This window comes from Ursus arctos, unplaced genomic scaffold (genome assembly GCF_023065955.2).
Source record: "Ursus arctos isolate Adak ecotype North America unplaced genomic scaffold, UrsArc2.0 scaffold_15, whole genome shotgun sequence".
In the NCBI taxonomy this organism is placed as follows: Eukaryota; Metazoa; Chordata; class Mammalia; order Carnivora; family Ursidae; genus Ursus; species Ursus arctos.
The window spans coordinates 26,481,481-26,506,247 of NW_026622819.1; the positions used below are offsets into that span (position 1 = coordinate 26,481,481).

The 24,767-nt window shown below is 40.4% G+C and overlaps 2 protein-coding genes across 5 annotated transcripts in view; one reads left to right on the forward strand and one right to left on the reverse strand.

Moving 5' to 3' along the window:
- The window catches only part of TTC23L (tetratricopeptide repeat domain 23 like), a 57,919-nt gene extending 42,836 nt beyond the window's left edge, over window positions 1–15,083 (forward strand). For 3 of the 4 annotated variants that reach the window (XM_057312189.1, XM_057312190.1, XM_057312191.1), the window contains exons 11-13: window positions 4,490–4,572; window positions 11,407–11,513; window positions 13,469–15,083. In XM_057312189.1, coding sequence (XP_057168172.1) covers window positions 4,490–4,572; window positions 11,407–11,488 — 165 coding nt within the window. In that variant the 3' untranslated portion in view covers window positions 11,489–11,513; window positions 13,469–15,083. The remainder of the gene's footprint in view (window positions 1–4,489; window positions 4,573–11,406; window positions 11,514–13,468) is intronic. The other variant, XR_008959195.1, reaches the window with a different exon arrangement.
- A 2,773-nt stretch (window positions 15,084–17,856) lies between these two features.
- RAD1 (RAD1 checkpoint DNA exonuclease) lies at window positions 17,857–24,757 on the reverse strand. Its single transcript, XM_026506786.3, has 6 exons — window positions 24,556–24,757; window positions 23,821–24,085; window positions 22,856–22,964; window positions 21,525–21,783; window positions 19,316–19,414; window positions 17,857–18,991 (listed from the first exon to the last, which is right to left on the reverse strand). Exons 2-6 carry the CDS (start codon window positions 24,013–24,015, stop codon window positions 18,808–18,810), a joined length of 846 nt encoding a protein of 281 aa, XP_026362571.1. The 5' UTR covers window positions 24,016–24,085; window positions 24,556–24,757; the 3' UTR covers window positions 17,857–18,807.
- Window positions 24,758–24,767: the final 10 nt, after the last annotated feature.

Here is a 24,767-nt window from a genome sequence, read left to right on the forward strand (position 1 = left end):
TTTCCCCACGCCCCTTGGTAATTAATCAGTTCCACCCCTCCCCCAACCGCACTTCCAGGCAATAACTGGTTTGCTTCGTTGCTATAGCTACCTTAGCATTTTCTAAAATTTTACGTAAGTAGAATCCTATAGTTACACATTTTTCATCGTTCTTTCAGCATAATTATTTTGAGACTTATCCATATTATTGTGTATCGTGGTTTGCTTTTATTGCTGAGTATTACGTTACATGAACAACATGATTTTTTTTATCCATACCCACCTGATGAACATTTGACAGTTTCCAGTTTGGGCTGATTATCGAGAAAGCTGCGACGAATGTTCATGCACAAGTCTTTGTATGGATATATACTTTCTTCTCTTGGGTCAGTCCTTAGGAGTGAAATGGCTAAGTAATACAGGCGCATGTTCACCTTTATTAAGAAACTGCCACAATTTTGGCAAATGGTTGCATCATGTTTATGTTCCCACCAAGCAGAGAATTCAGTTCCTCCACACCCTTGCCAGTAGCTGGTGTGGCCAGTGCTGTTAATTGTAGCCACCCTAACAGGTATGCAGTGGTATCTCATTGTGTGTGTTTTTAAAGATTCTTTCTTCCTTCTTTCCTTCCTTCCTTCCTTCCTTCCTTCCTTCCTTCCTTCCTTCCTTTCTCTCACTCTCTTTCTTTCTTTCTTTCTTTCTTTCTTTCTTTCTTTCTTTCTTTCTTTCTTTCTTTCTTTCTTCTCTTTCTTTCTTTTTCTCTCTCTTTTTTTCAGAGAGAGAGAGCGCGAGATCATGAGCAGGGGGAGGGGCAGAGAGAGAGAAGGAGAGAATTCTAAGCAGACTCCCCGCTGGGTGTGGAGCCAGGACGGGGCTCAGTCTCACAACCCATGAGATCATGACCTGAACCCAAATCACAAGTCGGACGCTCGAACTGCTGAGACACCCAGGCGCCCCTCATTTTGGTTTTAATTTGTGTTTCTCTTAAGCATCTTTCTCTGTACTTATTTCTCATTTTATCTTCTTGGGTGAAGTGCTGATCCAAATCTTTTGCTCATTTTTCATTAGTTGTTTGCTTTCTTATGATTTTTTTAAAAGATCTTCATATATCCTAACCGTGGTGTATACGGTGCCTGTAGACCTCTATATGCCTCCTTTAATATAATTGTAAAGTTGCCGATGTACAATTGTCATGTGTTTGTATAAACACGTTCCTAGTTCATGCCATAAATAATGCTATAAATGAAAAAAAATGAAAGTTCTTACATATTCTGGATGCACGTTTTTAACAGATACATGATTTGGAAATATTTTCTCTCCATCGGCAGTTTGCCTTTTTATTTTCTTAACAAGTGTCTTTTGAAGAGCAGAAGTTTTAAAATTTAATCAAGTTCAGTTTATCAATTTGTTCTCTTATAGATTGTGCTTTTGATGTTCTATCTAAGAAATCTTTGCCTAACCGAAGTCACAAAGATTTCTCTCCTGTGTTTTCTTCTAGAATTGTTTGTAGTTTTGGGTTTAACGTTTAGGTCTATGATCCACTCGAGTCAGTTTTCCTATATGGTACTAGGACTGGATCTCAGTTTAATTAATTAATTAATTTTGCATATGGCTATCTGGTTGTTCTAGCACCATTTTTATTGAAAAAACATTCCTTTCTCTACTGAATTATCCTTGCACCTTTGTCAAAAATCAGTTTATGTGTGTGCGGATGTGGATTTATTTATGGATTCTTTTCTATTCCACTGATCTGTTTTTCTCTTTTTTTAAACGTAGGCTCCACACCCAAAGTGGGGCTTGAACTCATGACCCTGAGATCAAGAGTCCTACCAACTGAGGCAGCCAGGCACCCTCTGTTTTCCTATCTTGATGCCAATATCATGCTGTCTTGATTATGGTAGCTTTAAAACAGGTCTTAAAGTCAGGTAGTGTTAGTTTTTAAACTTTGTTTTTCTTTTTCAGTGTTGTTCCGAGTGTTCTAGTATCTTTGCACTTCCGCAGGAATTTTAGAATCACTATATCAATTTCTCCAAAAACATGTGCTGGGATTTAGATCGAGATTACACTGAATGTATACATCAGCTTGGGGAGAACTAACCTCTTAACACTCTTGAGCTTCTTACCCATGAACATATGGTGTTCCTCCATTTGTGTAGATGACCTTTAATTTCTCCCAATAATATTTTTTATAGTTTTCAATGTACATATCTTGTGCATCTTTTCTTAGTTTTATTCATACTGATTCCCTATTTTGATGCTATTTTAAATGTATTATATATGAATTTCAATTTCTGATTGTTGGAGCTAGTATATAGAAATACAGGGATTTTTTAACATCATAATTTTGCGTCCCATAACTTTACTAATCTCACTTGTTCTAGTAGCTGTTTATAGATTCATCAGATTTTCTACATAGATGATCGTGTCATCTGCAAATAAAGTTTTACGTCTTTCATTCTGATTTGGATGCCTTTTATTTCTTATCACATTGGCCAGAACATCTAGTACAATGTTCAATAGGAGTGGTGAGAACGGGCAACCTTGTCTAAGTCCTGTTTTCAGGGGAAACTAATTTAGTCTTTCATCAATTAGGTTTGAGTTAGCTGTAGATTTTTTTATAGATACTTTCTTAGGGTGAGGAGATTCCCTTCTACTCCTGTTTTGCTAAGGAATCGTTGTTGTTTTTATTTATTTTTTATTTTTTTAAATTTTTTTTATTTTTAAAGATTTTATTTATTTATTCAACAGAGATAGAGACAGCCAGCGAGAGAGGGAACACAACCAGGGGGAGTGGGAGAGGAAGAAGCAGGCTCCCAGCAGAAGAGCCTGATGTGGGGCTCGATCCCATAACGCCGGGATCACGCCCTGAGCCGAAGGCAGACGCTTAACCACTGTGCCACCCAGGCGCCCCCGTTGTTGTTTTTAAATCAGGAATAGATGTTGGATTTTCTAAAATTGGGTATTGGATATTATAAAAATAATTTTTCTGTACCTACTGCTATAATCCATTATTTTTTATGGATAGTTCCTATTCCTGTGCCTTCAAGATCACTGATTTTTTTCTTCAATGTTGAACTCTTTAATCCCATCCAGTGTATTGTTCCTTTCAGACATTTTCATCTACAGAAGTTTGATTTGGGTCTTTTAAAAAAAAATATGTTTTTCATGTCCCCACTTAATTTTTTTAATACATGATTAAAGTTACAATAACAGTTTTAATATACATCTCTGCTAATTCTAACATCTGTATCAGTTTGGGATTGATTTTGATTGATTTTTCTCATATGGATCACACTTTCCTGCTTCTTTACATGCCTTGCTATCTTTGTTTGGATGCCAGGCATTGTATATTTTACCTTATTGGGTGCTGGACATTTTTGTATTCCTATAAGTATTTTTGAACTTTTTCTGGAAGTCAGTTAATTTATAGTTTTGTCCTTTTAGGTCTTGCTTTTTAAGAGTCAGTAGATGAAACTAGAGCAGCATTTAGTCAAGGGCTAATTATCCCCCATTACAGAGGCGAAAGCCTTCTGAGTTCACCACCCGAAGGTCCATGAAAAATGAGGCTTTCCAGATTGGCTGGTTGGAATAAGCACTATACCTAGCCCTGTATAAGCACCAGGCCCTTTCCCTCCAGCCCCTTCAGTTGATTCTTTCCCCACCTTTGGGAGTTTTCTCACATAGATGTGCTAATCAGTACTCTGCTGAATACGCAGGGGGACCCACTACAGATATTCCTGGATCTCTTTCTGTGCAGCTGTCTCTTCTCTTTTACTCTGCTCTGAGAGTCCCCTGGAACTCTCATCTCCTTATCCTCAATTCAAGGAGTCTGCTAAGCTTCACTTGTTCCTTTCCCTGCATCATGGCCTGGAAATGCTCTCAAAGCAATAATCTGGGGGCAGTCATAGCATTTATCTCACTTATTGCCCTCTCTCAGGGACCACTGCTCTTTGTTTGCTGATGTTCAGCGTCTTGAAGATCGTTTCATATATTTTATTTACTCTTTCTCTTTTTGGCTGTTTCAAGTGCAAGGGTAAATCTGATCCCTATTATCCCATCTTGATTGGAAAGAGAGGTCAGCAATAAAATTTTACATGGAAAACTGCCCAAGAGTAAAGTGATACAGCCTGAGAATGCAATGCAGATTTAGGACCCGTACACAGATTTCATTGATGTCCATCCATTTGGTGATAGCTATTTGGAAAATCCGCATGGAAACCACTCCGGCAGCCCTGTTTGGGCCCTGTTACTTTGGTGACCCGTAGCCACACATGGCAGTGGTAGGTGCACTGAGGTGGAATGATGCACATAGAGCCTGGGAGTGTGCAGAGCCTTCAACTCAGGCTCCTTGTCCTCCGTGGTGGGAACCAGGAGGAGATGTGTTGCAGACATTTGAAATGTAAGCTCATGATACCTCTGTTCCACTGGTGCTCTCCTGAGTTTGGTTTATTATGAAGGTGCTTGCCATCGGATTCTCTTTAACCTGCTGTGTTTCTCAACGTACCTACAGTGTCTGATGATTCAAATCCTTTTCTACGGAAGTGAGCACAGTAAGAGCAGAGACACGAGAGACCTCCTTACCCTGTTGCAGAGGTGAGTTCTGACTCTGGTCATCAACCAGGTCATCCGTGTGGGTCTGTGGATAGTGTGGCCTCACCCAGATTCATTCAGCTAGGGGTTAGCACCTCTGTTGTTCTTGCTAGTAAGGCAGAATGCCAACCTGTACTATGGATTTGGCCACATCCTTTGGAGGTAACTAGTCGATTTCCAGTAGTGCCTCAGAAACTGATGTTATGGGGGTCTGCTGCAATAATACTTAGTATTCATAGTATCTCTTTCAATGCTGAGCATTGGAACCAAATCCTGCAAGATGGCGTCTCAGCTGACAACTTGCGACAGATCCAACATGGACTTATACAAAGTAAACGAATACATTACTTATTTCTTCTTGCTGAATATACAAAATCTAGGTCCTTCAATATAAGGCAAGGTTTCTTTTGGGGGGGATTTAATTATCTCCAAAGTTAGTATTAAAAGAGTGTTTCGTGCAGACTTGCCTCCTTCTTTGTCTTTGGCATATCATTGCTTTTTGTTCATATTAGAATGATGTTGACCTTGAACTATTCTCTTCAAAGAAAGAAGATAATTAAAATTTGTTGGGTGTATACTAAGTGCCTATAAGTGAGCTAGATCCTAGTCATGAAGTACTTACTCCTCACAAATGCCCATATGATAGCTCTCATCTGACGGAAGGGAGCCCAATGTTCTGCGAAGGGACTTGTCTAAATTCACTTAGTCTTAGAGGTTTGGGCCTAAGCCAGTGGGACTCTAAAGGCCATGTGCTTTTCCCTTAGAGCCTCTGATAAGGAGGGGCATTGTTACGGAGTGAGAGTCAGGACCCTGACTGTAGTTCACTGGAGGTGGCTCACAATGGGTATGTTTCTCGCCAGGCTGGACAGGTGAGGGACAAGATGAGCAGAGAGAACACATTCAGCCCATCCTGTCCCCACCCACCTGAGTCAGAGCCACACCTCCACTAGGCCCAACAGAAGACTGTGTCCTGCTTTGTCAGTATCCAGAAGAGGGTTCTCTAGCCTCTCTAGTGATGTCCATGTGAGGATGATGTATGGGGAACTTTGCCCCCTACCTGCTAGTGGGTATGAAAGTATATTTTCCTGGTTAAGAACCATAACTATATATAGATAGTTATGTGTGTGTGTGTGTGTATATATATATATACATATATATACATATATATACATATATATATACATATATATACATATATATATACATATATATACATATATATATACATATATATAGTTCATTTCAGAAATGAACTTTCAGAAAATAAATAGTTACATATTTAGTTATATATAGTTATATATATAAATATATAGTTATATATGATGATATATAAATATATAAAGTTCAGAAATGAACTTTCAGAAAATATAGTTATATATAATATGTATAATAATATATATATGCTATATATATATATATGTATTTTTTTAGGAGGGGGAAGGGCCAGAGGGAGAGAGAGTCTCAAGCAGCCACTGCACCTTGGGGCTCCATCTCACAACCCTGAGATCATGACCTGAGCTGAAATCGAGTCAGATGCTTAACCGACTGAGCCACCCAGGTGCCCCCATAACAAAATAATAGGTATAATATAGAACTCCTTCCAATTCCCTGGCATTGTAAAATACATACACTATTTCTAACCCACAAATAATCCTACTAGGTAGATGTTTTTATCTCCCATGTTCAGGTGTTGAAACTGAGGGTCAGAATCCCCTAGCTGGTAAGTGAAGTAAGATTTGAACCCACATCTATCGTATTTCAAAACTACACTCCTTTTTACTATGGAATAGGGATTCTGACTTTGATGAATCTGAGAATGCATATGGAGACACCTGGTTAGCAGGTAGGTCTCCAGAGGTGCTCTTTGTGGGCAATGCAGCTTACGCTCTGAAGGGAGACTGGATTTCAAACTCAGCCTCCAGCCTCAGCTCTCTGACCTCAGTGAAGTGATTCAGCCTTTCTCGGCCTCTATTTATTAAGGAAATAATAGTCCCTTGCTCAAAAGGTGGCTTTTGTGAGAATAGGATTATATATAATACAGCATACTTAGATCAAGTCCTGAGAGGTCCTTAATGCTCAGTGGATGTTGGAATAATAATAATAATAATAATAATAGTAATGATAATGATGATCTTTCTGAGATGCTGGAGGTCATAGGTCTGAATGTTTAAATGAGAAGCTTTTGTCTATCGTGCAACTATTATCATTTTATTTTACAAGTAATGAGTAAAGAATATGCATTACTGGATTCATCCCTGTCAGCTTAACCTGCCTCTGCCACTTACGAAGTATGTGGCCTGGGGAAAATCATTTAACCTCCTTGAACCTTGGTTTCTCCATCATGAAAATACAGATAATAGTATACCACGTAAAGTTGTGAGTTTTAAATAAAATAACGTATGGGACATGCATAGGACGGTGGCTGGCCGAGTATGTGCTCAGTCAGTGTTTGCAAAACAGCTTTCCCCCCCGCCCCCCTCAAAACTGGAGCTAAAGTTCTACTCGGCTTGTATTTAACAAGAGAAGCTTCGGAGTAGCTGGAGTGAATCTACTTCCTCAGGAGCCTGAGGTTTTCCTCCAGTGTCTCACTGTTCCTTGTTCCTTGTTCCTTGTCCATGGTTTGAAAAGAATCACAGGAGAAGGAGAAATTAGGAGAGGTTGGTCTAACCTAATTCAGGCCCCAGGTAGTAGGAACTGCTTTAGGTGCATGGAGACCGGTTCTCTCTGTAAAGGACCGTGAGACCGTGACCTGCCAAGAAGATCCATGTAAGAGGAAGAGTCTTTTGAAGGACTCTGCTGTGGGAGAAGTTGAGTCAGTAGAGGTTTTTCTTCCACCAAAACAGGCCCATATCTCATTCCTCAAGAACTGCTGAGCAAACCCATAGGAGGAGCTGCCAAAGCCCAGATGTCAAAAAAAAAAAAAAAAAAAAAAACAACCCCAAAAACCCAGTACAAAAATTGTTCTCTTTGCTTGAGCATCTCGCTGGAATAATCAATCCCAGATGTCCTGGAACTCTGCTAGTTTTCCAATGTGCTCTTGTGCTTTCTACCCCACCTCCTCCGGAAACCCAGTGACAACGTTCCCTGGACATTCATTGCCAGGAGCCCAAATCCTTGGCTTTTAAAGCCTCTGCAAAGAAGTGAAAGCAGAAATGGCCCCTTGAAATAGGAGTTAATTCTAAGGTTAAATGATAGTTGCAATCCTCATGTAAAGATTTTAATGTATTGAAAAGGCACAGAACATCTCAGATTTAGGAGTAAACTTTTAGCTAAATCACAAATGTACTTCAGTTTTAATTATTTACGTATCAAGCTCCTTCTAGGCACTAAAAATACAATATATTTAAGATAGAGTCCTTTCAGAAAAATAGACACGCATGACCAGATGACTAGTCTATAGTAAAGCATTAATAGAAATGTAAACAAAGAGGACAAGTAATAAATTGGGAGATTAGACATATGGGTGGAAACTGTGTGTACACTGGGGGCAGGCTGCTGGGTCTTCAAAGAAAAGTAAACTATCAGCAGGTAGCAGAGAAGCCAGAGGACGGCATTTCAGGTAGCACGAGCAACAGCACAGTGGCATGGAGATGTTTGATATTTCTGAGGAAACACAAGTGACCGAGGGAGGTTGTAGTTTAAGGTCCGTGAGTAAGAACATGCTGGAGATGAGTGTGGAAAGATAAATTAGGGCCAGATTATGTGATGTTTTATGTGCCATGCTAAGGAGTTTAGAACTTATTTACTAGTCAGAAGGATTTAAGCAAGATATGACATGATCAATTATTGGCTTTACAGCATTAACTCTGACAGCAATGGAAGGATGGATGGGACCGAGGGAGATTTTAGAAGTCGGGAGATCAGATAGGAGGCAGATACAACAATCCAAGGAGGAGGTGTTGGGAGCCTTAATTATCTAAAGCCATAGTAGGAGGAAGGTGGAGAGGATGGGTTGAGAAACAGTTTGTGACCTGCTCTAACAAGACGTTAGCACCAATTAGATGTGAGGTGTAATGGAGGCAGGAGTCACAGGAGGCTTCGAAGTTCCTAGCTTGGACAATTGGGTGAATGGCAATGCTACTAAAATAGTGTTGACAAGTGGAGATCATCCTGGAGGATGTCTAGAGGGTCTGAGGAAGATGATGATTTCTGTTTTGGATGTGTTAACTGTGAGGTACCCACAATGCATCCACTTGGCAATGTCTAGTAGGCTGAATGGTCCAGGAGCTCAAGGAGATAGATTCTGAAGTGAAGGGAATGGATAAGAAACCCATGGAATATGTAAATGTGAAATGAAAGGGCTTGGGAGAGATTATTTTAGAGATAATATATGCAGTGTGATTTGGAATCAAAGCAGGGCTCAAATTTGAGCTTTCCCATTTGCAGTGAGGTTTCCTGTGTCTCCCTTTCTTCATCTGAAAAAAAATCTGACGGGCCCCCTGGCTGGCTCAGTTGGTAGAGCGTATGCCTCTTGATTTGTGGGTTGTGAGTTTGAGCCCCATGTTGGATGTGGAGTTTACTTAAAAACAAATTAAAAACTAATCTTGAAAATGTGAATAATAAGAGCAGTCTATTTTAAGTGCTTTACTTAATATATGGCACATAGTAAGCTTCTGTGAATTGTTCATTATTGTAAGTACTATTGTATTATTTGGGGGTCATGCAGAAGGAGGGCCTTCTGTCTTCCTTGTAGATTTTATTTTTAAGATTTTGCTTTATTTATTTATTTATTTATTTATTTATTTATTTAGAATGCAGGGGAGAGGGGGGGATGAGCAGAGAGAGAGGGACAAGCAGACTCCGTGCTGAGCAGGGAGCCCGACGCGAGGCTCCATCTCACGAACCGGAGATCATGACCTGAGCCAAAATCAAGAGTCAGAGGCTTAACCGACTGAACCAGCCAGGCAACCCAGATTGTTTTCATGATAGCAAAACAGTAGAAAAAACTCAAATGTCCACCAGTAGCAACACCAGTACATTTATGGTCAATATAATGAGGTCCATGTTTATGATCATATAATATGGTCATTCAGAAGCATGAAGTGGAGCTTTGAAGAGTTATAGAAAAATATTGCAGATATATTATTGAAGGTAAAAACATGAAAAATACATATGATTGAGTATTATATAGAGTATAACCCATAAATATATATAAATATATAGTTAGTAAAGTAACAGTAATTATCTCTGGGACATAGGATTATGGGGGACTTTCAACTTCTATATTATGTATTTGTGTTATTTGACTTTTTCTTACAAAAAATATGTATTATACCTGTGATAGTAAAAAAGATAAATTTTTAAAGAGTATAGCTCTAACTAGAGGACTAGAATAGTATCTATAAAAGGGAAACGTAATGAAGAATAAATGAGATTTTTACGTAAGGCACTCGGCACAGGGTCTAGCTTATGGTAAATAAATACTAGCTCAATAAATAAATACTCAGTAAATCCTAGCTACTTGGACAACTCCAGCTAGTCATGCGGACATATTGGAAGGATGAGAGTGTGGTGCATCAACTTCATTTTTGTTATTTTTAAATGTTTCTAGGACAGCCACATGCCAAAAAGCTATTTCGGTATTACTTTTGAAGGGGCTTAAGATGTAGAAACCAGCAGAAGCAGCAGGGAGAACTGTCCTTTTCTCTTCACAAGAGGGGAAAGAAGGAGCGCCCACTGATCGATTAGTGGTCTGCTGTCCTCTTGGTCATGGGAACAGAACAGAACAGCCTCTTCTGGGCTGAGGGGCTAGAGACGGAAAGCCAAGGAAAGTAGGATTTGGGGAGATTATCTACAGAGGGAGGTGCGGCAAGGCGGAGAAGAGCTGATGTGCTGTGTCAGCCAAACCAGCCTTGGCAAGACCTGCGTGATGACCTTTATGCTCCATCGGCTGGTTTCCCGGGCGCTGCATTCCTATTCTTTTCCTGTCGTCTATCAGTAAATATTCCAACACTGCCTCAACAAAACGGGGCGGGGGGGATATTTGGGCAAACCTTGGTGTATGAATCGGTGGGAGGCAAATCTGCTCTTGGTCCTGATGCCAAGGGGGCAGCAGCTTGTCCAAATCAGGATACTAGGAAGAGCTGGAGGCATCGGGGCAGATGGGGAAGGGAGCCTTTAGCCTCACCTTCGGGCCTCCCTGAACAGGAACAGAGGCTGCTAAGTGACAGAGAGATAGTTCGGGGTGCCTTGTCTGTAGCAAAACAGGGGAGAAATTCTACCATCTACAGCCCTCTGCCTTGTCCACAAAAATGGATTCATAGGATATAATGTGGAATAGGGCAAGGAGAGCGAATATTTTTCATCTCATGGGCCCACTCTGTTCGTGGTTTCCTGGAGGCATGCTTGACATTCCAGAGCAAAGCGCTGTGGTTTGGTGGAGCTGATTTATTAGTATTGTCGTCGGGTACGGGTGGGGAGATAGCTGACCCCCACAATGTCACAAATTTGCTATTCGGGCAGAGCGACAAGAGCTGGATACTTTGAGTGAAGGCACCTCATGTGTGACACCCAGCGCTGCCATGAAATAGCTACGGGACCTTTGGTCACCTAAACATTCTGAGTCTGTCCTCATCTTTATTTATTCCTTCAAGAAACATCTCACGAGCACCTGCTAAGCACGAGGTGCGGTTAGAGATGCGGGCGCTAATAAAGATAAATAAAACACGGGCATTACTCTTGAGACAAGAATCAAGTAGGAGAGGCAACCATGAAGAATTAATGAAAATGAGTGAGTCCTGTAGTAGAAATCTCAGTGCAGTGCGAGTGGGAAGGAGAGACAATCTAAGAAAAGTTGGAAAAAGACTGAGAGGGTTACATCTGAGTTGTTTCTTGAAGGGCAAGTAACAGTTCATCCCGGTGGAGAAGAGAAACCATTCCAGGAAGAAGGAACTGTATATGCAAAGGCCCTGAGGCGTGACAGAGGACAGTGTATTGAAGCAATGGTAAGTTCTTTATGGCTGCCATACTAGGTAGCATGGCCTAGAGGGTATTGCAAGGTTGCTGATTGCAAGGGATGTGGCACTGACATCGAGGAGGAGGGAGAAAGGCCCTGGGGCAGATCAGTTTAGGAAAAAACCTAGGGTAAACAGTGACACATGTTCATTTCCCGGACTTCTCAGAACTTTTAATGTACTAAACTTCCCTACTGGCCTATTGAGACCAAATTAATTTTTTTTAAACCACTGTATTCATATATAGCTGAATTCTTTGTGAAATGGTCAGTGACTTCAATTTTGGCAAATAAAACACAGTCTTTAGAACCAAAGTAGAGAAATTACCTAAGATTTGGTTTTATTTTAAAGCAAGGGGTGTAGCACACGCTTGAACTGAGGGTACAAGAATGCTTTGTAGTTGGGTAGAGAATTGGGGCCCCACTTCAGGACATAATAAAGTCTGTGAACACAACTACCTCACCAATGAACTATTTTATCTGATGACAGAAATGTGACTTCAGTACATCCCTATGAACTAATTTTTCTTTATGATCCATGGTGGTTGACAGCTAGCTCTGGAGACAGACAAGCCCGGGTTCAGACCCTGGGACCACCGCTTTCTAGCTGCAGGTAATCCCGGTCGTTCTCATCCAAGAATGGAGAGAACAGCACCTGTCTCTTAGTGTTGCAGTGAAAGTAGAATGTATGTAAAGTGGTTATCAGGGTGCCCCACCTAACAGCATTCATGTAACAAAATAACAGCAACTTTAATTTTTGCTGAAGCCTGGGCTTTGAGTTTATTACCTTCTTGTTACAACACTGATGCAGGAAGCAAAAGGAGAATTGGTAACTATCGTTGGTGAAAAGCTACCACCGAGCTGGCGTGGAAAACATTTTGCTGGTTAACATCTTGAAAGTGAGCTGGAGCTTATCAGCCCTTAGAAACAGACAAGTCTGACACAATTACTTAAACTCAAAGAAGATAATATATACACTGTGGATGGAGATCAGTGTCCTTTCAGTGACCTGGAGATTTCAGGCAAGGGGAATCCTGCCACCTTGTGGCGGGAGGGTGGTAAGGCCCAGGCAGATTTCTTGTTACTGTCACCAGCAGAGGTCCCTCAGATTTTTGCCCACCTCTGAGTTTATGAGACCCTGGGCAATTGACTTAATTTGCGCCTATTTCTTCTTCAGATTTGAAATCACATTATCTCTTGGTTTACTGAGAAGGAAGTTAAAGTGCCAGATAGCTTTCTGTATTTTATGCAGTCAGTAGTAGACAGAGAATGAATCAGTCTTCAGTGGAACTTGCATATAAGAAAAGTCTCATAAAATTTTGTAGCTCATGTTTCTATGGAACAAATACTTTTTTTCAGGCAAATAGGGGCAATGAAAACCACACATTGCAGGCTTGAGGTCTAAATAGGAGATGACTGAAGAACACTTAATAGAAACCAGGTTTCTGGACCAAATTTCTTTTGGACCAGATTACTTCTAACTCCAGCCCAACTTCTCCAGTATTAGGAAATCAGAGTATGAGAATTTTAATGGCTGGAAATGGGGAAGATAGATCCTCTTTGTAGCACTTAGCAGGGCCTCTGGGCTCTAAAATGTGTGTGTTCATGAGAAGAGATCACCTGAAAATGATGAACAATATAAAAGACCCCAAGTTAGGTAAATTTTTTCAGCTGTGAGTAAAAGCAATCCAGGTGTCTAAGACATCCTTGGCTGCCATCCAAATCAAAGGAACAGCTCCCTGCTCTTGAGGGAGAAAAACCAAGACTCTAGAATCACTTTAGAGGCCTATTAGAAGAGTCAACATTTAAGGGGTATGGGCACATGGTGAAATAGTCAGTTGCCTCAGACAGAATCCAGCTTTCTATCCTAATAAAGCAGTGCTTCGGAGCTGGATGAGAAGGCAAGAACAAAGAAAAATGCACAAATGGTTTTCTCCTTTCCTTTAGGTCTTCTGTGATCAGTAAAGAGAAAACCTCTATACAAGATAGCCAACAATAAAGCCAACCTGTTGATAACAAAAGTTCTGGATCACAAGATGTATTTATCAACACTGATAGCAATGGCAGATTGAAAGCAGAACTAAGGACTGTAGAGGAAAAAAAGGTCTACTGAGCAGCAGCATTACAGGTAAAATGCCCAGGGGCCATTAGAAAGGCTCCTGATGGATAACTTGGGGCAGAGAGGGGGTCAGAAATCTTTTTTTAAACAGGTGCTTTTAGTCTCTTAGTGCCTGGGACTCTAATGCCTTTCTTATTTCCTATAACTCACATTTCCTTTTTTTTCAGTTCTGGCTTTTAAAGAAGATTCTGCAATATCTAAGTAGTTTTTGGTGAATATTTTAATAGACTATTTGTTAGTACCTTTAGTCATAGCCTGTTTCAGATCACTAAAACTGCCTTGTGATTTCTGAAAACATTTGCCCTGGTTTCATGCCATGTTAAGAGTCAGAGAGGGCTTTTTGATTCTTATTATAAATGAAGAAACTAGGGACAAGAAAGAGTGATTTGTTCAAGGTCAGCCTGGTGATTATAAAGCTGACTTCCTGAATCATAGGTTACACTTTCCATCCCACTCTGCTGCCCCCAACCCCAAAACTGGATTAAAGAAGCTTGTTTTACAGAAGGAATGTTCACCAAGTTTGTTTAAAAAAAAACAAAACAAAAACCAAAAAAACATCCTTACCCCCTGAACAAATGTGTATCTAGGAAAAGAAATTGGCAATCTCAAATTATATTCCTTACTGTCTTCTTCTTGTACCCAGGGAGAAAAATCACATTCCTGTGAGTTTACAATCTAAGAAACTTTTATTTTTCTTTTCGATTCTCAGTTACGTTGGCAGATTTAATGGAGCTCAGAGACTGTCTTTGGGAATCCAAGTGTCTTCTAACAACATCTCTATTTCAGTCAGTGCTTATAAGAACATTTTGGTTCTTCATTCAAAAAATTATTTATTTTTTTATTTCAGTCCTTTGTTCATTCTATAAAACCTAATGATCAGCCAGTACCCAAGCAAGGTATAGCGGTGAGTAGTGTGCTGCTGTGGCATAAGAACATATATACCAATTAATCCAATGGCTTGTCTGTAGACTGGTAGTCTTCCTCCTGCAGTTGTGTTCTCCCTTAGCTCACTCCCAGAGCGCTTTGAGTTTGGCACTCAGTACCAAGGTCTCAGGTTGCAGCCCTGGCCAAAGGCAGCTGTATCCCACTGACCTTTTCTGCAGTGCTTGTGAACTGGTCACCCAGCCTGTCCTTGCTAATTTTAGCCCTGTCTGGAGACGGGCCTGCTGTTCTTACCCAGAATATTCTGAATTGACTAAAGTAGCCTCAGAAGAGCTGCTTCCATTTTCACATATCCAGATGAAAATGGGTTTTCAACGACTGTGATAAAAAACAAAAGTACCAAACAGAAGTGGCCATTTGGACTCCATTTTGCATGACACTAAAATTTTTTAAATTAATATTTTGGGAGACCCCAGTGTTTTAAGATCTCCAGAATGACAAACCCATATCAATAAAACAGTAGCATAAAGTGTAACCTTGCAAAATAAAATGTTACAGTGTGATCCTGTTATTGCATTTGAAATTAGTTTTAAATACTTAACTATTTTCAGTGTTTATTGTCAGTGTAAAGTTGCTAGTAGTCCATTTTGTGAGATTTTGATGTTAAATTGTTTAATGAAATGGTGGTGATAATGAATGGTGCCTATATTTTAATATCCTCATACCTGAGAAAATAGTAAGTTGCTACTTGTGTTGGTTCTGAAAGTTTTAAAATTTTAGTATTTTGTGAAATCCCCAAGTTTTAAGAAATCACTTGGAAATATTCAGCTCAGTAAAACTGAATATAAACTTTCGCTTTCTCTCAGAAAACTGTAGATGAGGGCTAAGCCACTTTCGGAATTCATTCAGTGGGAACCAGCAATCTGGACAATCCACCCCGATCAAACACTTGATGTTTCTAACAGATCTGAGTCAATAAGGTCATTCACAACTTTCAGATTCTTTTTAAATTAGCTAACAGGAACTGAAATATTTGAGGTGGACGAGGGTTAGCTATTTTCCTACAATCTCTGTACCAAATTAGAAAAGGGAAAAAAATCAAGCCCAAACTGTCCCACATACAGATTTTAATAAACATTTATCAGCGAGCATGCAAACAGTTTATGCAATCTGTTCCTTTAAGTCAGTGAAGTCCCACTTCTCTGTTTTGGTAGCCCACCCACCAGTTTCCACGAAAGGCCCACTTAAGGCAAACTTGACACTATTCCAGAGGTGAGACTGTCCCAATCCAGTCAGCAACAAGCAACCAGAAATCCTGGACAAAATGGCAGGAAGCAAGACCCTTTAGGGGTCAAGCCTCAGACACCAAGCCTAAATGTACAGGCTACAAGCCTCACTAGATTCTTCTGTGCTTTCCATGCAAGCGCGGGGAACTACTCATCCTGAATACCTCTAGTTTTGCCAACGAGAGCCACTACTGTTATCAATTATATTGATCAACAAGCTGTTCATTTCAAAAGTAAAACCTACTTTAAACATTTATTCCACTAGTTATCAAACTCTCTGGTGGGGACTGCAATATGGACAGCACAAGCACCCGGACAGTTGCCCAGGGCATTTCTGATCAGGGCACTAGCTGTCACTCCTGGAGTAGGAGATCCCCGTTAGGGCTGCCAGCTGCCGCCGGTGTGCATGTAACCTGACCTGTGTGTGCAAATACCACCTATGGCAGAATTAGGAAAAGAAAGAAAATATACAATTACCCCGATTTCTCAGGACCCAGTAGATTTTTTCAGGAGGAGACAAGAGGAAGTCAGTGTGAAGACAGGGAAGGGAAGGCAGTACATTGTTCCAAAGAATTCCCCAGCCTAAACTGTTAAGAGTGCCACATGCTGCCCTTTCAGCAACGGTAACAAATTCTTACCAGGACTACTTGATACACCACAGAAACTCTGTGGCTTCTTATAAAAGTGATTGTGTTACAAGATTTATTGTTATTAGAAAAGTAGAATTTAAAAAATCATTTTATTTTTATTTTGATTCATCAATTCCAGGTGGAAGCACACCATCATCAAACAGGGAAAAACATTAAAAATGGAGAAAAAGATTACCCATTCCTGTAGTAAGGGCAGTTTAATAAGAAAATGAGATCAACTTCAAAAAGGCAAACTAAAGGTCTTAAAAATAAGATTCTGTTTTTCTGTGTGTGACACATGAAATGAATTAGTCGTCACTGATGTGTCCTGGTCGACCTGCGAAAGCACTCCCCCTAGCGGACTGTCATAGGAATTTGAACAAAGTTAAACTAGTAAATTTGTAAGTTGAAGTGAACACACTAGGAAATTCTATATTCAATCAGAACCTTCCTGTTAGGGTGATGGAGAAAGAATTACATTCATTAGCTTATGAATTCTAAATGGCTAAAGATATGTGCCACTAAAATGATTGTCTTAAATGTGCAAAAAGTCAATCTTTCCCTATGAAACCAATATATATTTTAAATCCTTCACAGGTCTAACTTTTACAAAATACATTAGATCAAAATCAATTCAGAGCTAAATAATTGAAATCATAGTGACTAATAAGATGCTAAAAGGTAATCTGAAATGGAGGTTCTTCCATCTAACAAATACTTATTAAATATGTTACATACTAGGCACTGTTCTAGGTATGGGACGTATCAGTGAACAAAACCCAAAAATAACTGCCCTATTTTAAACGAAAATTATAGTCCTTGAAATTGACTGGGTTAAATATTTTCAAAATTATGTTTTATATTTGTTCTGTTCTCGATGTTTCTCTAAAAAAATGTTTGCACAACCTTTAGTAGATTCACTTCCTTCTTGAACATATACTATACTTCACAAAACTCCAACTCTTTTTGTGCCAGCCGACATCCTGTGAGGACTTGGGGACTCGGGAGTTATCAGGGAGTCACTGTGGGCTAGACACTCAGAACTGTCCATGTGCCAGGGAGCATTTCCCTGAAGTGCTTTGCTGAACTACTCTCCAAACCAATCTCCTCTAATGCCGTGTGGCCTATTTTAAGGAGGGCATTCCAAATGTACCCTTTTAATGCATGTTTTTGATGAATATTATTCAAGGGTTCTTAACCATCAGTAACGGGGGGTGGAGGTCACAGGTCACAAGGACAGACATAGTGGGTAGGGGCCAGGGAGGCTAAATGAATCCTGCAATGGGATGAGTTTTTTTTCCCAGTGACGAACTGTCCCACCCACAAAAGCCAACAGTGCCTGCCCGACACTGAGCTGTATCACACGGTATAGGAACTTCTAGTTATATATTTTTTTCTACTAGAAAACAAGCCAGATAATTTTAGTATTTCATTTTATTAAATATCTACATGCCATCAAAATTGATTGAAAACTACCCCGGAAAGTGCAGAATCACTTAATAACTGGTTTTCAACATCTTGGATGAGAAAGTCTTACAGGCAAATAGAAGGTATCTAATAAGTACTTACTACAGTACTTACTGCAGTGAGCAGTTGCAGAGAATAAGAAGAAATCCTGTAACGCTGAAGACTGTTTTAGATCTTGTTCATAGATTTCTTTAAAATGTGTACTTTAAAAATAAATCATATAATCACTCAGACTTGTTTGGCAAAGCCTAAACTTCAGAACATTTGGGAAGAAATCACATGTAAAAACAATCACTTCAGTGCAATTAAATGCTATTAAAACCAAAAAAAAAAAAAAGTATCCTTCAAAACAGTGGTTCTCAAACATTAGCATGCATCAGAATTTCCTGGGGGAAAGTTTTCCTGAGCTACAGATTCTTGGCCCACCGCCAGAGTTTCTGACAAGTTTCCAGGTAATGCTCCTGCTGTTGGTCTAGGTGCCACACTTTGAGAACCACTGTTAAGATATATTCTTTGGAATTCAAACTAATAAGCAATGCCCATATGCTGCTGCTTTGTCTAATAGTAAATAAATAAAAGAACATGTCAGGTAAGGATTCATCAAAGTTTAAATTTTTAGACTCTTGAAATGTCTGACTTAAACAGATGATTCATCTTGCTTCATAATGATTCCTGTGAGTTCAAAAGACAGAACCACAGGAGAGTCCAGTAGTGGGTAATCTATGACTACATGAAAACATTGGCTTACAAAATACACAGCAACTGTTAGGCTACATGGGCCTTGTTCCCATCTCCTCCATGCTTCTTCCCTTTAGAAAACCCAGTATCACGGAGCCACTATACGCAGAATGAGAATGTGACCTCTCTGCAATGTTCACATAGAGATCACAGTGAATGCCATACTTAAGACTCTGATTCGGAAACTTCTTCGTCAGGGCAGCAGTAATATTCCACAAAGCATATCTGTCCATCTTCATTTCTAATCATGTACTGTAATGAGAGGAATCCTCGGTTATCTGTTCGAATAGATACCTTACAAGACAGGACTAAGGCCTTTGTGGAGGGTTTCAGTAAAGCAATCTTGTATCTGAGGAGGAGTAAATAAAAAGCAGTTGTTATTTGGACACACTTGACGTGGTGCTCATAACTCCAAGTAAAGGACAAAACTTAGCCAAGAACTACCAAGTAACAAATAGAAGGATAAAATCAAATACTCGTCCAATTTGCTAATATTTTTCATTTTTAAAATTTCATCCATTTTCACGACCCCAAATCCCCAAGTAAACCCAGCACCCTACTATTTATATCTTTAGGATGTTTTTCCTTTAGCAACAGATTGAAAGTTTAACATTTATTTAATAGATATGTGATATTCGACCTCACCTTCATCACCAATATATTAAGAACTGACCTGTTGACCTGCATCTGGTTACAATTAAATGATTCCATCAAATCAGAATCTTTGGGATAATCAAGGTGGGAGCTTCCCGCATTCCCAAAAGTAGATAACCTACAGCAAAAAAAAAAAAGAGCAATTCATTTATTCACTGGTCCAACAATAAGCCAATTAGGATCTCAGTAAAGACGACACTTCCTTAAGAAGCTCATTCTGGTGAGTGACAGACATAAACAAACACTGACAACACACTATACCAATTACGGTAATAAAGATTCTTGCAGGATGCTGTGGGAGTTCAGAAGATCCAGCAACAAATAAACAGCTTTGGAAAAAATCAATCATGAAAGGAATCCAGAGGTGTCTGCCTCAATTTCATTACCTTAATTCTACTCTGATACTCGCCCTTCCTCATTCTAAATCACAAATCATATAAAAGGAGAGAGTTTGAGGAGTGATGGAAGACCCTGATCGAACTCATCGGCAAGCCTGGGGTCCTGTTCTCCACCCTCACCGCCACACCCCGAATTCTGGCTCTTCTGTATCTTAGTCAGACTGCTCTCTAGGCTGTTGCATGGTTCTCCTTGCTTGGCAGTATCAGCAGTTGGTGTGTTTAGCCATTCATAAATGTTTAGATGTCTGTTTAATCTGCAAGAACGTGTTGATCATCTGCTATGGGGTCAGCACGCTGGTGAGTACTGGTGAGCGCACCTAGGTGCTGGTCCCCCTCAGGTTCCATCTCTTCTCTCCTCTAACGTAACGTCTCCCCCCAGCCATCGCATCCGTCCCCAGCCGTGACGACGACTCCCAAACCTAGATTCCCATTCTAGACTGAAGTCCTGAGCTCCGTATGTCCAGCTGCTCCCTACTGTCATAGGCACCTCAAATTTAACAAATCCAGAAAAAAATTTCAACTCCTAGTTCCCCACCACCTCATCATTTCCCACCCCGGAGAGGAAAGATACCATGATCTATCTAGTTACCTGTGCTGAGAGACACCACTTCGGTGGGGAGCCTCTGAAATGCACTGTTTAAGTGCCCAGAATTTTCATTCCTATCACTGCTTAAGTAGAATTTCCATTTTGGTTAATATTTTAACCAATCTGGAGCCAAATTTTTAACTGCTGCCTGTCATGATAAGGGCCTGCAGTTCTTCTCGACTGGGTGTAAGAAGAACAACATACCTCTCATTCCTTATGTATTTTTAGCTCCTTTACACTTTAATATTCTGATGTAATTCAAAAGAGAACTATTTAAATCCTCTCTCCGAATTGATTCTAATCCTGAAAATTTCATAATTTGTTGGTTCAAAACATCAGGAGCAGCTTGAGAGATTTTGACATTGTATTCCTGCTGAAAACTGCCCCCCCCCCGGAAGCTTACCTCGATCGACCCCCCAAGTACTCAGGTACTGTTCTCTAAGCCTCTCTGTGTATTATTTTGGTACTTAGTGGCACACAATTCTGTTCCTTCTATGCTGTTTCACATATCTTCTCTTCACCTTGATTTTATTTTTTTTATTTTTTTAAAGATTTTATTTATTTATTCGACAGAGATAGAGACAGCCAGCGAGAGAGGGAACACAAGCAGGGGGAGTGGGAGAGGAAGAAGCAGGCTCATAGCGGAGGAGCCTGATGTGGGGCTCGATCCCACAACGCCGGGATCACGCCCTGAGCCGAAGGCAGACGCTTAACCGCTGTGCCACCCAGGCGCCCCCACCTTGATTTTAAGCCGTTCCTTTCCAAAGTGCTTAAAAAGGTAGTTATGCATATAGTAGGTGACTAATAGATATTTCGTGAATGAACCATGTAACCGTGTATAGAAAACATCTGCTTCCTTTTGCATCCTATACTAACGTGAAAGAAAAGGAGATAACCGTATGATACAAACACCTTTGTCAAAAAGCTTAAGCCCAAATTTTCCTCGTGATGTAACGATCTGCACCAGTAAGTAGTACAATGAAAAGACCACTAGATTATGAAGCAGGGACTGGGCTATTCACCTACGAACCAGCACTACTTAACTATGAGCTTTAAATACTGAGTTCATCTTCCCGGACCTCAGGTTTCTGCTCTACACAAGTATGAAGTAAGAGTAAGAGCTCTCTCAAGATCTGAAAATTCTAGGAGCCTGGATAATAAAAGTTCTGGGTCCTAAGCAAATGTGTAAGCAGGGAGATACAGTAGACTACAGTATTAATTATAAGTGCCTTGCAGTCAAGTACCTGAAATAAGGCTTGTCGGGAGACATGGTGATCTGTAGGACCTCACTCGTCATATCCAACTCGGAAAATGCTTCACGGAGCCCCTCTGACTGCAGAATAATTTTATTGATAACATTGGTGCTGCAGAAATCAAAATCCAGAGTCTCCTCGGGCTCCTGAGTATTGATTTTACAGACTGTCACCACTCCTCCTTCTTCCAGAAACAGCATCAAAGGGTAACCATAACCTTGGTAACACATCCGAAGTGCAGTTAAAGTCCCTGCAATGGAAATAAATCATATGTCGGGCTTAGGTTTATAATGCAGGTATCGCTTCTCCTTAAATGATACATAAAATTCCTGAAGATTATTTTATTCTGCCCAATTTCTAGCACATATGCATGCATCTCTTTACAAAAAGGGATCATATTTTCCCTGATGACAGTAACGTGTAGACAATTCAAATGGCAACTAACAAAACTGGGAATGAGAACAAAATACAACTCTTTGAAATCATTTTCCAGCTTGCCAGAAACACCTCAGAAATAGCATATTGGTTTTATATATCTACAATTTGCAGGAAGGAGAATCTACATGGACCAATACTGCAAGTAATAGAATCACTGCAGAATTAGCTAGGCTCTTTCCCAAAGGTGCCATGTGTGCAAGAGCGGACTGCTTTAATATCGCCTGTATGATACTGTCAGTGTATTCACTGTGATGAGGACCCTTCCAACCTCTCCTACTGGGAGACATTTACATTTCCTCAAACTTTAAGATCAAATTGGGAGAAAAAGAGAGGGCAGTTAATGGTGGTGTGGGTTTTAACACTACAAACCACTAGAGAGGAGGAGGAATATGACTAGAGATTCTGGCTCCTTTCTCTCACTGGATGGAGAGCCACAGTGAAGAATGGGGAAAGGCAGATGCTTTTATGAAAAACCAGCTAGGGAATGCTGCGTTAGAAAAATGTAGAATAACAATGGAACTGTCAGTACAAAATTAAAATATATTTTCTAAAGAACCACAACTGAACTTTCCCTGGCTAATCTCTAGAGTCTGGTGAAATAAAATCATTCTTTGGGGGAGTCCTTGTAGTTTTATATTCATAGCAACTGAATTCACTATTTCTAAAAAAATAAAACATATATATGTTAATATAATTACTTTTGCAAATATGGAAAGAACTATAGCACACTTTCTATTACTGTGAAAAGTTAGAATACATGATTGTAACCAGTGAAAGATGAATTTGCAATTTCCAAGATATTTCTTACTTCTAATAACTTTTCCTGTATTTCTCTGACCATCTGTATAATGCTTTTGTGTCATTATCATAATAAAATGGTTCACCTGGCGTAGGACTTGATCCGAAAATAGATAAACAGTCTAAAAGGACAGTTAAATTTATTCGAAAAGTAACAGATTCTTCCTGAACTATAAACTCTTGAAATATTCCAGCCTGTGAAAAAAAGTAAACATGAAAATGTATATACATTAATGAAAACTCACAAGGTTCTAGATTTCACTTTATATGTTTTAAAAATAACAATATTGTGCTAACCCATGAAAATAATCTCTCATTACCGATCAAAACATCTTAAGCTTTTTCAACTATTATCCACTAGAATACTACTACTCAGTAAAGGTATAACTGATTTCAGTACCATGCAAAACTTTATGAAAGATCTTTCATCTAGCTTCTTGATCTAAACTATCGCCCACATGACTTTCCCTTGTCTCATTTTTTGCCCATCAACAGGGCTAAAGTCATTTGGAAAACAGCCAAACAATTTGATAATGCATGAATGATACTAGTTTTCAATTTCTTTTGAGGACAGGAACCATGTCTTATCTATCCTTCTATACCTGAGGTCACACTGTGCACTTTGGTGTTCAAAAAAATGTTGGATTAGGGGCGCCTGGGTGGCTCAGTCGGATAAGCGTCTGCCTTCGGCTCAGGTCAGGATCCCAGGGCCCTGGGATTGAGCCCCACATTGGGCTCCTTGCTCAGCAGAAGCCTGCTTCTCCCTCTCCCTCTGCCTGCCACTCCCCCTGCTTGTGCTCTCAGTCTCTTTTTCTCTCTGTCAAATAAATAAAATCTTTAAAAAAAAAAAAGTTGGATTAAATCTGAAATCCTATCTGAACCATACATATATTACTTTGTAAGGACGGATTACAACCAATAAAAGGGAAAAGGGAAGTACTGGCCAAGAGCGTATACTCTGGAAACAAATGTTTCGGTTCTCATCCCAAATCAGCCACTTGCCAACTGTGGGACTGTTGGCAAATCACTTAAAAGATGCCTATTTCCATACCTGAATAAAAGCATTTGCTTGCACACACTTTGCATTTTCCACTGTAACCTTGATTCCATTTTTAGTAGCGAAACATGTAGCATGTTCTCGGAAGTGAATAGCCTTCAAGATAGTGGAGAGATTCCTAACATTGTCAAGGCTGGCCACTAAGCTGTAGTCATTCTCGTCTTGGATCTGTGGGGTTAGGAGGGGCATCGTCCACTGCACATTTGGTCCCAAGGGATGTTCCCGGTGCCAACACTTGCTGCAGAGGATCACGAAACACCTGTTGCGATTAGACAATAAAACTCCGGATCAATGCTGGCAAGGCCCGCGATGTCAACCTGCGCTGAGGCGAGTGGAAGAGGCCTGGGCATCAAACGCCGCCGGACAGGGGTTGCGCCCCACTTCTGCCACTTCGATTCTCTGTAACTTTGGGGGAAATTACTCCTCTCTCTAAACTACGATTTCCTCGTTTTTAGTAAGGGGCCAGTAACACGGGAAAAGTTGTGAACAATAAAAACAGGCAACTAATATGGGGGGCCAGTTTCACCACGCCAAACTGGGACTACATGTCCCTGCAGAGTCAGGTTTGAGCTGTCAGGCGTCCCCAGCCTTGCCCCTAATAGAATAGCCGATGGAGGACGGGCCCCCATTCCCCGGAAGATCCTCGCGTCCCACACAACGCCGTTCACCAGCTCGTCGAGAGGTGGCATCTATCTACTGGCCCCGGGATTCGGGGCTCGGAAACCTTACCTTTCCGGCGGGATGCGGACTCCCGAGAGCCCTTCGCAGCCACGTCACCGTTGGAGCCGGCCGCTCCTCCCGGGTAGCTGGGGAGGAAATGCAGCGGCTCCCGCCGCTCTTTTCAGACCAGACGGCCACCTCGGCCACCGTCACCACAGAGCTAGAGGCGGCCTAGAGAGCCGCACTTGCGCCTCCTGAAACCGGAAAAAGGTACCATCGAG

Coding starts and splice junctions, on each gene's coding strand:
- RAD1 (XM_026506786.3), bottom strand. CDS start 24,015: ATGCCCCTCCTAACCCCACAGATCCAAGACGAGAATGACTACAGCTTA. Junction 22,965..23,820: donor AAGCAAATGCTTTTATTCAG/GTATGGAAATAG, acceptor TTTTTTTCACAG/GCTGGAATATTTCAAGAGTT. Junction 21,784..22,855: donor CGGATCAAGTCCTACGCCAG/GTGAACCATTTT, acceptor TTTCCATTGCAG/GGACTTTAACTGCACTTCGG.